Source organism: Tachypleus tridentatus, chromosome 4 (assembly GCF_004210375.1).
Source record: "Tachypleus tridentatus isolate NWPU-2018 chromosome 4, ASM421037v1, whole genome shotgun sequence".
Taxonomy (NCBI): Eukaryota; Metazoa; Arthropoda; class Merostomata; order Xiphosura; family Limulidae; genus Tachypleus; species Tachypleus tridentatus.
The window spans coordinates 71,948,171-71,965,881 of record NC_134828.1 but is presented as its reverse complement, the minus strand read 5'-3'; the positions used below and the strand labels follow the sequence as shown (position 1 = coordinate 71,965,881).

Sequence of the window (17,711 nt, the reverse complement as noted above, 5' to 3'; positions counted from 1 at the left end):
CGTTGTAAATTCGAATCCGTAGACTTGCCGTTGTCTCAGCGGAGGACATGTGAGGATAGTAGAGACAGCTCAGTGTATTAAATTCAAACCAAACCAATCTGTTCAAAAAAGGATGTTTGGCATGCTTTCTAATATTGTCTATAAAACTAGCATGCAATTATTATATAAACGTAAAACACACAAGTGTATAAAAATATAATGTGTGAAACTAATAACAATTATAGAAATAAAATAACCATTTTATAACTGATACTCAATATATTGGAAACTAATGAAATGATTTTTTAAAAAATTGCGTAATAAAGATCAATTTTTTTTTCAGCTAACTTGGCGATGCGGTGAGATGGCGTGGTGTAAGTTTCAGGTTATTCATTCTGTTCGGGTAGGTAGGTAAGTACTGAAAAGTAACTTTTGGATTTTTGAGTTTTGACATCAATAAATTTAAATTTAAAGATAAAACTAGGAAGTCTGATATGTTATTTATTATTTAAAGCAATAATGTTGATATTTGCATGTAACTGGTAAGTTAGAAATTTTGTCAAGCAACATTTGTGCGGTAGTTTTTGCCGTTGTTAGGCTTACTTGCGGTACACCTTGGCTCTGTTGAAAAACAACGCAAATTAACACCATAGCCGTGAGAGAAGCGGAACTTACGGAAATAATTCATATATTACATAAAATTAAATATCTCTTGAATCATTTGAATTTATTTTAAGTGTAAGAGCTAGAAACATTTAACGCATACGGTATAGGAAAGAAATTAAAATAAGTCTAAGATGAGCTTCAGTATTGAGAATCTTATTCGTGATGTGCGTGATGGAGTACAGAACTTTGAAACTTGAAGTAAAGTTAAATGACTAATTGTTGGAGGAGATCGTTTGGAGAAGTTTTGTAAAAACAGATAGAGTTAAGAGGATTACTACTGAAACACCAAAGCTTAATATTAAGTTCTTTTTACGTGTGCTGAAATATGGTAAAACAAAGCCTGTAAAAATGTATGAATATTTTAAATTTAACTTCAATTTGAAGAACAACAGTTATAATAACCTTATAATAATTCCTTGAGTTATTTTAATAGTTCTTTTGGGGTATTATGATTATGTAATTTGGAATCCCTTATCATTATGAGAGATACGGATATGCCATAAGAAAATTGATTTAAAGCAGTAAGAGTTTTATTTAAAGCATGGCTTACAAGTTTGAATATGTTTACTTTTAAGTGTAGAAGAACAAAAGATAATTTAAATTGTATTTAATTTTTTTCCATATTAATCTTCCTATGGTAGAAGTATTGTTGTTAAAAAGATAAGGTTATGAATTGTAAATAGAAGGTAGAATATTAGCAATAGTAAGTATAAACATGAATTTTGAGCCCAAATATGTTCCTCCCCAAAACTAATTCTGTGTTACACTTGTAAATTTGTAGAATGACTTGATTGATAATATAATGTAGTGGTTACTCTTACATCATTTAGAAAAAAATGTTTGGATACATATATAGTTGAAAAGAGGGTATTTTAAAATCAGGTCAACTTTGTAAATATTAAACTTCCTAATTAATCTTTTGTGTGGTACTTGTGATTATCTTGTTCAATACCTGTATCTGAATAACCCATCAGCAATAGCTTTGACTAGTTTAGTAATGACAATAGTGAGTAATCTGAGAAACATTTATTAATAATTAAAGGAGAATTCCACAAGATAGTTCATAAATACAAGACAAGTTGGTGTGGCATGTTTAGTATTAAATCCAAGTAGGTTCCAGTATCTTGAAACTTGCATGTTATGTCTGCAAAAGTGAGTTTCTCTATGAACTTAGGAGTTAAGTATTTATATATTACAGCTGAGCCTATACTGATGTTGTACATTTAAAATTACTGATATTACTATGTTATAAGTAAATCGATAAACATCTTGTACTTAGCATATGACTGTTAAATTACATTATACACTGAAGTTTAAGCATAAACAAGATGATTCCATGATATATAAATAGGAAACTTATAAGCAATTTACAAATGTATCTGTACATAATAATATATATAACTATTGTACTAACATTCACATGTATCTGAGGGAATAAATAATCACAAGGTAGTTTCTCACACACCTGGTAAGAATTATTCTGAAATTTGAAATATAGCATGAAGGGTGACCACAACGAAAAATTGGAAGAGTTGTCAAAATTGTGAAAAAGGTTATTAAAATTGGTAGTTTTCACACACCTGGTAAGAATTATTCTGAAATTTGAAATATAGCATGAAGGGTGACCACAACGAAAAATTGGAAGAGTTGTCAAAATTGTGAAAAAGGTTATTAAAATTACTTATAAAGTATTTTGATGAATTTCATATGTAAAATAAAGTAAAAAATTAAACATTTTAAAACTATTAAATTTTATTTAAACAGTTTTTTCAAGCTTACGTACATTAAGTATTCTTTAATTTTGACTGCCTTGTTGCAACAAGTTTCATATTTACAAAACCTAACAAACAAAGCTTTAGAAAGTGCCATTAATATTTTGTGGTTTAGTTGATGATATCTGACATTCTCATAGTTTTGACCAATGTGAATTTGATATAATATGTAAGGCACAATTTTTGTTTTTCAGGTAGTGTACATCATAAAAGAATAAGTACCATATATAAATAACAGAACCAAGATTTAATTTAGCTAGTTTGCTAAAGTTTCTGTTGGAAAATGCATGCAGCAGTATCAGGTAAGAATTAGTTTGTATCATTTAAGTACAAAGTATGAAATTAATTTTATGAAGGGTTGTGAAGGAAGAAAATAGATGGGAGTGACTAATACTAATATAATTATAAGTTTCTTTTATATTTGACCAACAAGATGTGTTCAAATTATAATGTAAGAACAAACAAATGACTACAAAATATTTGATCCCAAGACAATGAAAACCAAAATGTAGCCTCTATAAATATTTTCTTTTCTATCCATTTATTTCATCATCACAAATATAAGGGCTCAGCATGGCTAGGTAGTTAAGGTGCTTAACCTCTAATCTGAGGGTTGCAGATTTAAAATCCCATTGCACTTAACATGCTCACCCTTTCAGTTGTGGGGACATTATAATGTGATGGTCAGTCCCGCTATTCGTTGATAAAAGAGTAGCCCAATAGTTGGTGGTGGGTGGTGATGACTAGCGGCCTTCCCTCTAGTCTTACACTATTTAGGGAGGCTAGCATAGATAGCCCTCGTGTAGCTTTACGCAAAATTAAAAAGAAACAAAACAAACACACACAAATTTAAATCATTCACAACTATTGATATATATATTGTATAATCAGGAAAATTATTGTATAGATTAACAATCTGAAGTGCGTAAGAACAATTATTTTTATCAACTTTAATCTAAAGATTTAATGGGATGAAAACAAAAATCAGTGCCGCTTGTACTTTATCATTTATGGTTTGAAAAGAATCAATTTTTATTTACAAAATATTTGAAGTTACTGTTTATGTTGTGTTATTATGCAATATAATCATTTCTTTTTTTTTTAATTACAACTCTTTTCACTGAAGATAAGTTTGTGATTTTTTTTTTATTATAGTTTTAAAAATTAAAGCTTCCAAAGCACTTGGATAACTTGAAAGAACTTTAATTTAGGTGAATCAAGGAAATTTGACAGTAATTGTTTATTATTTTAGTGATGTTAATGTGAACTTGAGGACTATATACATTTAACATCGTTAATAAATATTATTAATTCTGAGATTAAATGTAATTTCAGGAAAAACAAATTTGAAGGTTACTCGTGTAAGGTGACTATTAACATGTTTTAAATAAGCCTAAGCCTACATTTCTTGTTACTTAAATTAATTCTATATTACAATTATTTAATATGTATAATATATAGATTTTCACACTTGTGTTTAAAACTTATTTTTAATAATTTTCAGAACTAATGTTTCATGACATAAATCTCCTGTGGTTTCAGTGGTAATTGCAGCAGTAGTGATATATTGGTAAATTATAGAATTAACTAATAAATTATGTATCTTTTAAAAGTGTGTATAGGCAATTGTGCAACTTGACTTTGTCTTTGTAGTTGGTCACACTTCATATATAATTTCAAAGGAAAAGCTCCACAAGTTGATAGCCTTTTATTGGTAATTGCAAATTTCAGAGACAGGACATCATGCAGGTCAAGATATGGAGCTAGAACAAAAAGTAAAAAGAAGTAAGTTTTTAGTTTGCTCATGGCTAAAATAGCAATAAAATCAGTTTATTTAGTATCAGCATCAAATCAAACATAGGATAAAATGTTTGTGTTTGATTTGTGTCCTTTTTAAATCTAAGATAATGCAGAATTTTATTTTAGTGATAAATAAATAATAAATTCTATGTCAAGTTTTTTTTTTTTTTGTCTTTATCAGTTCAAAGAGACATTTTAAGCCAGAGTGCACTGAATAATAGTAGGTAAACAGATATTACTTCTAGCTTATGATGTTATCAGTAGAGATACAGCAACATTCTTTGAAAAACTTTGCTATTAATGCATTTCTGGAATTACTTGTTAATTCATGAACAAATTACATGCATTAATCAGTGTTGATGTGTAAAGCATATCCGTGACAAAAAATTTTGTAGTCTTATAAATTTGGGTTTCAAGTTTAGTTTTTGAAAAAAATACATTTTAACTTACATATGTAGTATTCTTTAGTAAAGAATGAATAGATCACAATTCCAATGATTAAAGGAATATTAAGATATAACAGTGAGTCCCTGGTGTTTGAAGAATTAATATTAAATTGTTATTGTGTAAAAATAGATAAACATACACATAAAATATTGCAATATTAAAATACATAACTATACAACTAGAGTTTTGAGCCTTCCTATTAAATTGAAAAACATTTATTATAATATTTAAACATGAAGTCAATACACATTTAGGAAGTTTAAAGTTACAAAATAATATTTAGGGACAACAAGGGACCTATTAGTTCATCTCAGCTGTCACATTCTTTAACTAAACTAAAATGTAAATAGATATAATAAAAAAAAAATTATTCAGTCCTTATCATTCACATGGTTGTCAAGCTTTCTCTTAAACTCATTTAAATTTACTTCCTCCACAACATTCAAATGCAATCCATAGTTGTTAAAAAAATAAAACTGTCTTACCTGAAGATGACTCCTATTTTTCCAAAATTTATATTTGTGTCCCCTAGATCCACTATTTTCACTATTAAGTATGAAAAAATGATGCATCAACACTTTCAATTCTATTTACAATCTTAAACATTTCAATCAGATCCCCTCTAACTCTTTTTTTTATCAAGAAAAAACAAATTCACAAATAATAATTTATCTCATATGAACACCCCTTCATCCCAGGTACCATTTTAGTAACCTTCTTCTAAACCTTTTCTAACAGTTCAGTGTCTTTCCTAAAGTAAGAAGCCAAAGACTGAACACAACATTCCAAAGATGGCCTAACCAGTAACCTATGTAATGAAATTACAACCTCTTTAGTCTTTAATTCAATCTGCAGATAAAGCCTAAAATCCTGTTTGTCCTACCATTAATGACAGCACACTGTTTGGATGGCTTTAGAAACTGATCAACTAGTACACCAAGATCCCTTTCCTTCATGACACTGTTAAGGTTATTCCAAATTATTCTTATAATTCAATTATGATAATCTACTTGAATTATCTTGGATTTATTACAATTAAAATACATCTATTGCTTACCTTCCCAGCTCACTAAATTATCTAAATCTTTTTGTAAATCAGCAATATTTTTTAAACTAGCAACACCCCGGACCTTAATATAATCTGGAAATTTAAGCAATTTATTGACAAGCCCTTCATCTATGCCTTTGATGTAAATCAAAAAGAGCAAAGGTCCTAAGACTTAGACCTGAGTTACCTTGCTTGTAAGATTCATCCAGTGTGATTGCACTTCATTTATAACAACCATCTATTTCCTTCAATCCTGCCACTCTTATGTCCAATTTGCTAACTTATCACTTCATCTGCAGACATATTTTTACTAGCCTTTTATGAGGTACCAATAAAAATCCAGATATATCTAATCTACATCTTTATCCACAACTACATAAAAGTAACTGTCAAAGAATTTCAAAAGATTTATAAGGGTAGATTTCCATTAGTGAAATCATGTTGTGACTATCCAATAAAATCCTAAACTTTTGAAAGCTATTTTAAACACAACATAACATAGTCATTTGTGTATATGTTGAGTCAAATTGTACTGTTGAGTTTATGTTGAATATAGTATAATAATTGAAGAATAAGTTACTTACAGAAACTCTCTGTAATGAATATATTGGTATGGATAGTGAGAATGTTTTGCTTTGACATGATTTGATGGTGTTTTTAATCTTTAAATTTGTTAAATAGAAACAAAATAACAATAATATTGTGTCAAACTAAATTAGATGGATAAATAGAACTTAAAATCCCATGCAAATGGAAGTGATTTTATTCTTTAAATGAATATTTATGAACAATAATTTTACTCACTATGGAATTGATATATAATATTTAGTGAATAATTTTGATACCACACTTCTTTCTACTCACAAGATTAGCTTTTCATGTTTTGTGCTGCCATCTATATGCAACTTTTTTATAACGAATTCCATGAGCCTTCAGCAATCACCAGTTGTAATAAAAAATTTAACATGTCACTCATATGAATCAACATGTATCATCTTTCCACCAATAGGAGACACCACCATTATATGACACTATTAAACTATCACTTCTTGTTTGGCAGTGCTCAAATTCAGGAGTCTTTTATTTCAATTCTACTGTGAATTGGTTTTAACTTTCATTTATTCAACTTATTTTCCAAAAATTTTCACTTTCATTTTGAAAGAATTTGATTACCCTGTTTTGCTGCCATGATTTTTTGCTTGTTTGTTTGGTGTCAATCATGATACTAAAGTTAACATTACCACTTTGGGCTCTTCTAATTCATCTGATGCCATACCTCGGGCCACAGGTGTAAGTGATCCTTCAGGGGATTTATCTGCCACTTTTGCAGGAATATTGAGTATTATACAGGACAACCTTCATCTCTCCCAGTTGCTACTTTTACTCTTGATAATTTTGATCCTGGCTATGCTAATGAGGATTTCAATATTTTGTTCCCTAAGGGGTAGTTGTGCCTTCTCAAACACTGCATGAGGATTCTGTTTGGTTCTCACTAGCATTTGTGGATTTTATTTCTTAAGAATATAATGTTTTGTCTCATATTTGGATTCATGCTGAATATTTCACCTCTTAAGTTGAGTGGCATCAGTATTATGCCTCATCCCTGCAAGCACTGCATCAGTCCACCCTCTCTTGTTGACTGTTCTTATCTCGATCTACAATTGTCAGGTTGGGTTCTGCCTGTTTGAAGGGCAAGTCCAAAATCTCCCATTCATCTAACAAGTGCCCACTCTTTCCATCTTCATCTTACAATGACAACTCTGTTGCAGTGCTTTTCCTTGATCCATCTCCTGTTCATGGCTCTTCCAGGAATGTTGAGGGTTTTTGTGGATGTCCTCGCCATCCTCTTGTGTACAGGATCCTGCTCTGTAGCAGGTGGTGCCTAACCATGTATTTTTTATACACAGATCTCTACTGTATGCCATGTTGGTTCTCATGCTCACCCATGAGAGGGGTGTTTCACAAGATCATTGGATGGCTAGTAACCTCATGAAACATACTTCATGAATACATCTGTCCCAAACTGTACTGCTCAAGGATGGCATGGTAAAACAGAAGGGGATAACTGCCCATCCCTGCCATGTCATGACTGAATAAATCATTATTGTCTGCTTTTTAAAATAGGGTTTCATGATCACCAATTGCATTGTATTGAGTGTAGTAATCTCTACAGAACCTCCAATACTCTTTCCCCCCTTTCTTCCAGTGGTCTGTGGGTGTCCTTACCACTTAACAGTTCCAAACTGCTTGGGTGGTTAACCATGGAGGTATCCTGCTGGATGGGCTATAACCATTCAGTTCAGAGTAGGATGGTGGCATTCTACCATTGTAGTAGGCATATCATTTTCTGGATTTAATGACACATATGACAGAGTGTGACATCTATATGGAGTTTACCACTTTGGTTGGATAACCTCATTCTACCCTTGCTCAGATGTTGGTACTCTGCAAGCTGTTTTTGGATATTGAATTAACAAATTGACATAAGTCCTCACACAGCTGTGAGATTGTCCATCCTTTTCCCTCAATACTATCCTCTGTGCTGTTGGTCATGGAGAGTATACTTTTGTTATTTCTGTCTTTATCCAGGATATGTTCTTTTGCAACAGTGATATTATTGACCTTTAGACATTTTGAAAAAAGCTCACTGTTGCAGGAGTTGATTGTATGTAAGGAACTTCCTTCATATATTGGATGCCACATTCCTGGATCCCCGGCTCAATACCACTCCTGTGTCATGCTCCTCAGCTTTGGATATGGCAAATATGTTGTTGTTAACATGTTAGAACATATTCTTCTTAGTTTTTAGAGTTGGTCATGCCCTTACATTTACAATTTTAGGACTTGAGTTGAGGACGATATGCCCTTGTCCTACACTTGTGCAGATGTCTGTACCCAGCAAGGAGGCTTTGGATGTAGTTGACTTACCATGTATGGTCTGCTACTCCCTAACCATTCTACACCATGTGACATATCTGCCTTCACCAACTTTTCTTCTGTGGGATTATTTGTTTGATTGGGTTCACTCTGCTGGCTTATTTTCACCCACTAAGATGTGTTTCCTTCCTTTTCTGCTATATTTGTTCATGACTGTTTGTGGTGAGAAGATACATGGTTCAGAAGTAGTACAGTATCTCTCTTTAGATAATCAGATTTGTTTCTCTTTCAGAGGCATCCTTTAGGTGATTTTAAGGGATATATATGTTCTTCTCTTGCACCAGTCCCTCCTTTTCAATGTGTAATTCTTGCTGATCTTGTGAAGGGAGGGAAGTACTATTTTGGAAGTTGTAATATTTTTAAACTAAAAATGTATTTTCAACAGGTACTTTCCATCACTCACACTACCTACCCTCCTCTCCCACAGTCTTTAGCTGCTTATGTCTTCTGCCAAACTTTGTAGTAATGCATAGAGGTGTCACATGAAAGTAGTGCTCTCCTATTGATAGAGAAATATCGTATTTTGATTTCCACGAGAATGGAATTTTGATTCCAATCGGAGGTGCAGAAGGCTTGTGGCATGCATTATAAAAAAAGTTTGCATATAGAGAGCAGCACAAAATGGGAAAAACTAATCATATGAGATGAGGGAAGTACCTATTGGACTTTAAAACATAAAAAAAAAAGATGTAGAGTTTTCAAGATGAAACATTAATCTAGAGACTGGACAGCTCTTTCACATTAACTTCAACATCAACTACATAGAACTGATAATAATGCTCTGTGTGTTTTTGTGATGTTACAGGATATTATGGCTAGCGATGGCATGAAATCATTCACTAATTGTAATTGAAAAACGTACTTAAAATTCTATAACTTTTATAAATTTCACTTGAGGACTTCAAGAAGAAATGTAAGAGGGATTGTTTATATAGATTTTTGTCTTAGGTACCTGTGTTAGGAGTAGAAAAAAAGTTAAACCATTACTTAATGCTTGTAAGATCTTCTATAAAAAAAAACTATTTCAGCTTGTGAGAGGATTTCTGAAAATCTGCATATTGTTGCTAATGAACCATCCCTTGCATGCTACCGACTTCAAGAACATATTCACAAGTCCTTACCTCAGTTGGTAGAAAAAAGAGTAAGTTTGTTTTTTACCACTGTATGATGACTTTAAGCATGAAAGTTAAGACTTAGAAAAGGGATTAACAGAATAATGTTTGCATAAATGTAATTACGTAAACATGGTCATTCAAAAGAAGTATGGGGATTTTATATAGTTGGATTTTCTAAAATATTAATGAAAAAATTGCCTGTTATGTTATGAATGAAGCTTAAGGGTTTGAGTCTTAATGATGCACAGGTGGGAAAAGCAACAGCATTGTGATGGAACATTTTTGGATTTTTTTTTAAATTATATTTTATAAAATTTATTTATGCACATAAGTAATAAATTAGTGTTTTTTTTCCTTATTTATACTGCTGATAACATTTTCTTCACTGGATGTTCAGTCTTTGTTGTTTTTTATGATCCCCATATTGCAGTTAGAAGTTAATCAGGTACATGAAGACCTTCAGGGAAATGCTATGATTTGGATTATTCTTTAAGGTAAATGTAATTTTTGTTTTTCAGATATTTTGCAAATAATGGTCAAGAAACCAGTTTATTGTTAATTGAATTGCATATCTTGCTCATATGTTTCAGATTTAGTATTTTTGATGTAGCTCACTTTATGATATCATAAAATGGAAAATGCAGTCAGAAATGAAATAATTATATTAATTACATTTATGAGGAATAATAGCTATATTTCTTATTTTATTTTTTGCACTTGGAAACATGGTTTAGCTTGAAGAGGAGGAGATGAATCATGAAGTTTCACTTTTAGGTATATTATGTTGAGTTATGTTTATAAAAAATGTTTTTCATGCAAACAGTTGTTTTAAAATATTTTGTTTGATATGGAGATATCTCTAGTAATTGGTCAAATTATAAAAAAGTTTTTTTTTATTTTCAAAATTATTTGTTCCTGATACATTCAACATAATAATGGATTTCATTTAATAAAGGTAGTTTAAAAATGTAAATAGTGAGTTCAATATTTGTTATTCAACACATTAAGTGACATAGATGAGTTGTGAATTTAATGAAACTGGTCTATTGAAGCAGTAGTAGTGGATTGAAGAATAGATTAGGCTTCTACATCTTTCATCAGTGAAATGCTTATTTTGGTGTTGAAATGAAATTCACAAGAAGTTAAGTAATTGGTTTCTATAACTTTTTCATGAGTATCTGATATGTCACTATGCATAGTTTGTTTTATCATTTACAGTGCTGTCAAATCCATGCATGGGAGTTTACGTCATTTCCAGAACATTTATGATCTTTTACGAAACTCTGTGTTCATGAAGCAGCAGCTGAGCTACCAGGAATCTGTTCGTTCAGAAAAGAAGCCATTAACCAAATTCCACCGGTTCTCAGGCTCTTTTGATCATGCTACATCAGTTGTTCCTAATCTTCCTACTGGGCTAAGCTATTCTGCTTCTGCTACTGCTGATCTCAGATCTTCTACATGTAACCTCTCTCAGAAACCTGTGAGTACTCAACACAGGTCAAGAGCTTCATCCATGTCTTTGTCGTCATCCCAACATGTCATATCTCACGGATCCTCTGTCTCCCAGCCCTCTTCCCCCTATAGTAGGCCAGTTGTAAGACAAAAGTCATTAAGTCGAGATGCTACTCCAACAAAAAGATAATTTGTTTTCCCTGTGTATAAAAACTGTGCATTTAATGACATTGAAGAAAATATAAACAGTAGATCTACTTATTATTTGTAATTTAGTCATGTTTCTTGTGTGATTAATATATTCTGAGTAAAACTTTGTCATAGTAGGTACATGTGTAACAAATTTTCGTGGAAAAAATGGATATGTCTTTAATTCTATGTAAATAAATATGTAATTATTGATGAAGTAACTCTTGTGTATTTTATGTTAAGTAAAACATTAAGATCACTACTGAAGAATTAGTTTTATGAGAATGGTAATGAGACTTTATACAGATGTATTTATAGAATGTATGGCACAGTTACCTTGTAACATTAATTTTCTGTAAATATATACATGTATTTAAAGTGATTGTATGATATTTTTTTTCATAATTCGTACATTTATGTATTATTGTTTTCAGTTTAGTGTTGTTGTTGTTTGTTTTTTTCTTGTAGTTATGTCTGCTTGAATCCTGTGGAAGATGTTGAAATGTCCAATTCTCATATATAAGTAGAAACAACAATAAAACTAATTTGATCATTGTAACTGCTTTATGCCTTTTAAAAATAAGAAATACTAAATAAATTATCAGTCAAAAACAGTTGGATTTAATTTCACATTGTTATTAATTTTTATTCTGAACTGTAAGATTTATGTACATGAGAAGGAACAAATTAAACTATTTACTCAATATTATCATTAATAATTGTTAATTGGTATGAACAGTCTTCTAAGCAAGATTACAATTATTTATTTTATCTATTGTGCTAATACCAAGTTTCATTGAGAGTAAGTATGTACACAAAATAAGTTATTAAAGTAGATCAGACATTAGTATTCATGTATGGTTAGAACAGATCTTAAATAGTTTTGACATTTCAAATTTTAGTATGATTATTGTGATGTGTGAGTATATCATGGGTTTCTATTTTCAATTGTAATAGAAATCTTTCGAATTATTGATGATTTAGTTTTCACATTGTCATAGAAGCAAGCATGGTACAGAGAATTCTTAAAATCTTAGGTGCTTCACCCATTGTTTTCTTGGTTCCTCTGCCTACTGGGATATTTTAGTGTAAAATCCAAGTTGAATGGGTTAGCACTGAAATATCCTTGGTTGGATAACTAATGTTGACTGAATATGACAACTGACCATTGCTGTCAGAGAGCATAGTTCATTTGACTGTTAGTCAACCAACAGGAAGATCCGAGTGTTTAGTGTTGGACCATATCATCTTGAGAAAGAAGGCAACAAGGCTGAAAATAGCTGAAGAGAGAAAGGACTATTGACCATCTTGAGTGCTTGTTTTGTTTTATTATTTGTATAAAGGTTTTGCTGGTTTGTTCAGCTTAGTTATTTATACTCTAAAAGGAACATTGAACCCTTGTATCTTTATCACACCATTTTCCTGGGGTTCCTGAGTGGATTTTACTATTATCTTGGAATTCTCTATCTAATGCTTGTCAGGAACTGAATACCACAAGTAGATGGAGGAAAATCACACACACACACACACACACACACACATCGTAGATAAAATAAATACATTTTAATGCAGTTAAGCAAACAAAATCACAAGGACTGCATTAAAAACAGTAGATCCAAACCTCTGACAAATTATATTCATTTGTTGTAACTTAGAAAACAAACTTAGATAAAAATAAACAAAATCACTGCACTAATTGCAAAGATCTCAGGGTACAAGCTGTAATGTGGGGTTATAAGGTGTACCCTAGGTTTTAGAGGTGACTGCAGAAGTAGGAACCCACATTGTGGTAGGGATACACCATCTATGAGTCTTAACCTCTCTTTGCCAGTCTCACATGAGAAATAAGAGTAGCAATAGATAGAGAAATAGAAATTAGAAGAGCGAGATGTGAGTGCTCAAGCCCACAATATCCCACATCTATATCACCCTTCACTGTCTGTAGACAGTTGTGGAAAGGTGATGCTCTCCAAAATAAAAGGGAAGATGAAAAATAAGGTACCACCATTTGGGGGTAAGTAAATTAAATAAACTTACCTCTTAAAGTTAGCATTCCAGTCTCTCATGGTAGAAAGGCACTAATTGATAGCCCAGTAAACGAATTATACTAGTATTGAGGATCCCATTTCTATTTCTTTATTATATTTCTATATCTATGTTCTTAATTTTACTTTATTTTATTTCTTTGTGAGATTAAGACAGACAGATGGTGTATCCCCACCATAATGTGGGTCCTTCTTCTTCAGTCATCTCCAAAACCTAGGATACATTTTATATTCCACATTATACCTTGTACTTTGGGATCCTTTCAGTTAGTGCAGCGTTTTTTAATTTTATATTTTTGTCATGTTTTTGGTTATAACAAATTAGTATAATTAGTCAGAGGTTTAAATTTGCTGTTTTTAATGCAGTCCTTCTGATTTTGACTTAATTTACTTCAGTATTAATATTCTTTAAATATATAGTGTTCCAAGCATCTGTAGTTATTCGTAATAACCCTTATTAATTATTTGTGTAAACGTGTATTGAGTTGCATAATATAGTTAAATTTTTTTCTAGGATTGAGGTGTACTTTCAAACCTGTTTTTGAAATTTTAATTTTTTAATAAGTCAAGGTAGATCTTCATTGATTTTGATGAATATTTAAATAATTACAAAGTTTATAATACACTGATACAGAATATGATTTATACTTGCTGGTAATTAACTACATATTTTAGAAATCGCAGTATATGTATGTGTATATCATATACTTGTCACTAGTTATTCTTTCATTTTTTACTTAAACATGAAACTGTTGACATTGCAGTTAGCATTCTATGATAAGTTGTAATTGGGTTTATATGCACAAATCTGTGGTATGTACTAAAATTTATGAAGCAGGCAAGGACGAGGCTGCAAAAATCCTTTATCTAATAATTTAGCATCCTATATCGCTCTAAGAAGTAGCGATCACAGAGAGCCTGGATATAAAGAGTGAATTGCTAGGGTTATCCAAAACATAGAACTTTAGAATGATATTTCTGTGATAACGCAGTTTCTGTTAATAGATATCTAGTATTTGACCACTCTGGACCCCTTGTGGCCAGATGGTTAGGACCATCAACTTCATAAGACCATCAAGAAAATAATCTGAGAATCTGGGGCTCAATCCCCGTCACACCAAACATGTGACGGTCAGTCCCACGTTGTGTTGGGAAAATAGTAGCACAAGAGTTGGCGGTGGGTGGTGATGATTGGCTACATTCCCTCTAGTCTTATACTGCTAAATTATGAACAGCTAGCATAGATAGTCCTCGTGTATTTTTTAGCGAAATTCAAAACAAACAAACAAACAAATCGATCTAATTATTATTTTTTATCTATAGGATAAAAACGTTGCACAAAAATGTGGAATAGTAATTACGTTATGTCATTTGTAAAAAAAATAATATAACAGAAGCAATCCATAAGATAGTTAACGTAAACGTACTTCTAGAAATTGTTCATATGTTTCTGTTAAACAAAGGAAGTGATATGCTCGATTAGGATCCATGTACTTGACTCTTAAACGCTACAACTTTCAAGCAGTGAAGGTAAGTATGGTTCAAAAGGTTGTTTATTTCCTGCAACTGATAGAACTTTATCTCTGTGCATGTACACTGCTGGCCAAAATCTTAAGGCCAATGAATATAAAGAAAATATATGCATTTTGCGTTGTTAAACTCAATCACTTATTTGAGTAGAGCTTCGTAAGATTAAAATAAGAAAAGGAAAAAAAAATATTTTTTTAGCATTTAATAGGGAAAATGTGAACACCATGAAATTAGCCTAAATACTAGCTGGTCAAAGGTTTAAGACCATACTGAAACGAAGCGTTAATCGGTAAACACGTAACGAAATTTAGTCATTTGTGTTCAAGCATTAGCGTTGTCAACCTTTCCCACTGACACTTGTGTTACATTGGGTAAAAACATGGCAAAGGCTAAAAAGATGACAGTTGAATGTGGCAGAATTGTCAAGCTGCAAAAGCAAGGTCTCTCTCTACGTGTCATCGCTGGTGAGATTGGGCGCAGTAAAACTGCTGTTGCGAATTTCTTAAAAGACCCTGAGGGATACGGAACGACAATTTCAAGTGATCGACCCAAAAAAATTTCGCTGGCGTTAAGCAGGAGGATTCAACGGGTTGTCCGGCAAGACACCAGACGATCGTCGAACCAAATTAAGGCCCTTGCAGACGTAGAATGCAGCTCAAGAACAATAAGACGGCAGAAAAACTTTAAAACCGTAAACGTCTTCAAAGTCTACGCTTCCTTCCACACCACGAAACAGCTCGGTTAAACTTTGCTGAGAAGCACCAAACATGGGACGTAGAAAAGTGAACGAAGGTTTTGTTCTCTGATGAGAACAAAATTAACCTGGATGGTCGAGATGGCTTTTAACGTTACTGCCACGATAAGGCTATCCCACCGGAGACATTTTCTACACGACACAGTGGAGGAGGTTCCATCATGATCTGGGGTGTTTTTTTCCTTCCATGGAACAATGGAGCTTCATGTTATACAGGGTCGTCAAACAGCAGCTGGCTTCATTGGTATGTTGGAGAGAGCATCCTTATTGATTGAAGGAAATGACTGGATCTTTCAGCAGGACAACGCTGCAATCCACAATGCCTGCAGGACAGAGGACTTTTTTATAGCAAATAACGTGATTCTTTTGGACCATCCAGCGTGTTCGCCCGAACTGAACCTCATTAAAAATGTTTGGGGGTGGATGGCAAGGGAAGTTTGTAGAAATGGGCGTCAATTTCAAACAGTGCATGATCTTCGTGAAGTCATCTTCACTACTTGAAATAACATTCCAGACAGCCTTCTGCAAACGCTTACATCGGCCATGCCAAAGCGAATGTTTGCAGTTATTCGCAATGACGACCGTGCAACTTACTACTGAAACCTCTTGTTGGACATTTCCTACCCTGTTTATGACTTCTTTTCAGTATGGTCTTAAACTTTTGACCAGGTAGTATTTAGGTTAATTTCAGTGTTCACATTTTCCCTATTTAATGCTAAAAGGTTTTTTAGTTTTATTTTCCCTTTTCTTATTTTCATCTTTTGAAGCTCTGCTTAAATAAGTGGTTGAGTCTAAAAACACAAAATGCATAATTTTTCTTTATGTTCATTGGCCTTAAGATTTTGGCCAGTAGTGTATATATATAAACCCACTCCAATATGCAGAGAAAGTACGACTGTGTGATTATTTGTGGTAGAAGGAAGTCAGTATGGGATCTGAAGCTCATATTTAGGTTTTGTATACAGCTATGTAGAATTGTTCTATTTCTCATGTTTGTGTAAGAGCTTGGAATGGAAAGAAAGAAAAAAATGTAAAAAACTATTGATAAAAAGTCTGAAATAATATATATATTTCCTATTGACAGATGGCAGCACTTGTAATTAGGAAGAGGTTTGTTTATTTGTTTTGAATTTTGCGCAAAACTCCATGAGGCCTATCTGCGCTATCCGCCCCTAATATAGCAGTTTAAGACTAGAGGGAAGGCAGCTCGTCATCACCTCCAACTCTTGGGCTACTATTTTACCAACGAATAGTAGGATTGACCGTTACATTATAACGCCTCAGCTGAAAGGGGAAGTGTTTGGTGTGAGGGGGATTCGAACCCGCTATCTTCAGATGACGAGTCGAGCGCCTTAACCACCTGGTCATGCCAAGCCAGAAAGACATTTGAAGTGGCATATTAATTAAATTAGGCATAAAGTATTGTACAATAAAGTTATTTAAATATAATAATAATATAAGTGGCCATATGAAAAATACTGTTTAAACGTTGTTTACGACTTGGAGCAAATTATTTCAACGACCAAACATGACTTAGAGGTTATCGTGGTCGAATTATGAGTCTCGGTATTTGTGGTTCGTATCATTCTTTCGCAGAAATGCGCTATACAATGGTTATGGAATGGATGCGTTACTAAGGTAACGGCCAATATTCAGTTAGACAGATATAACACAAAATGTATGGTGGGTGATGTTGACTCCCTGCCTTCCGTCTTCCCTATCATTTCAAAATTAAATACGAGGCTATGTGCAACTACTCAGCCATTGCTCAACTTTACGCAAAAAGTTTATAACAAGTTTATTTTATTGCTGAGTGAAGATAAGGAGTCTATTTCTCGAATATTTGGGTTATCAAATTTGACAAATTTTATGTAATATTATTCAAGCTGTCATCTATTAGATGACAAATACCAAAGAGATCTTTTTTTTTAGCTATATTTTCATTTTTTGTAATTATTCAGAAACTTAACGAATTAA

At 32.4% G+C, this 17,711-nt stretch overlaps 1 protein-coding gene across 1 annotated transcript; it reads left to right on the top strand.

Annotated features, from left to right (window-relative positions):
• Positions 1 to 326: 326 nt before the first annotated feature.
• LOC143249411 (BLOC-1-related complex subunit 8-like) lies at positions 327 to 12,113 on the top strand. Its single transcript, XM_076499212.1, is given in 8 exon segments — positions 327 to 390; positions 2,612 to 2,719; positions 4,149 to 4,202; positions 9,678 to 9,790; positions 10,195 to 10,228; positions 10,231 to 10,258; positions 10,983 to 11,244; positions 11,874 to 12,113. Coding segments are annotated over 7 exon segments (543 nt in total). The 5' UTR covers positions 327 to 390; positions 2,612 to 2,700; the 3' UTR covers positions 11,907 to 12,113.
• Positions 12,114 to 17,711: the final 5,598 nt, after the last annotated feature.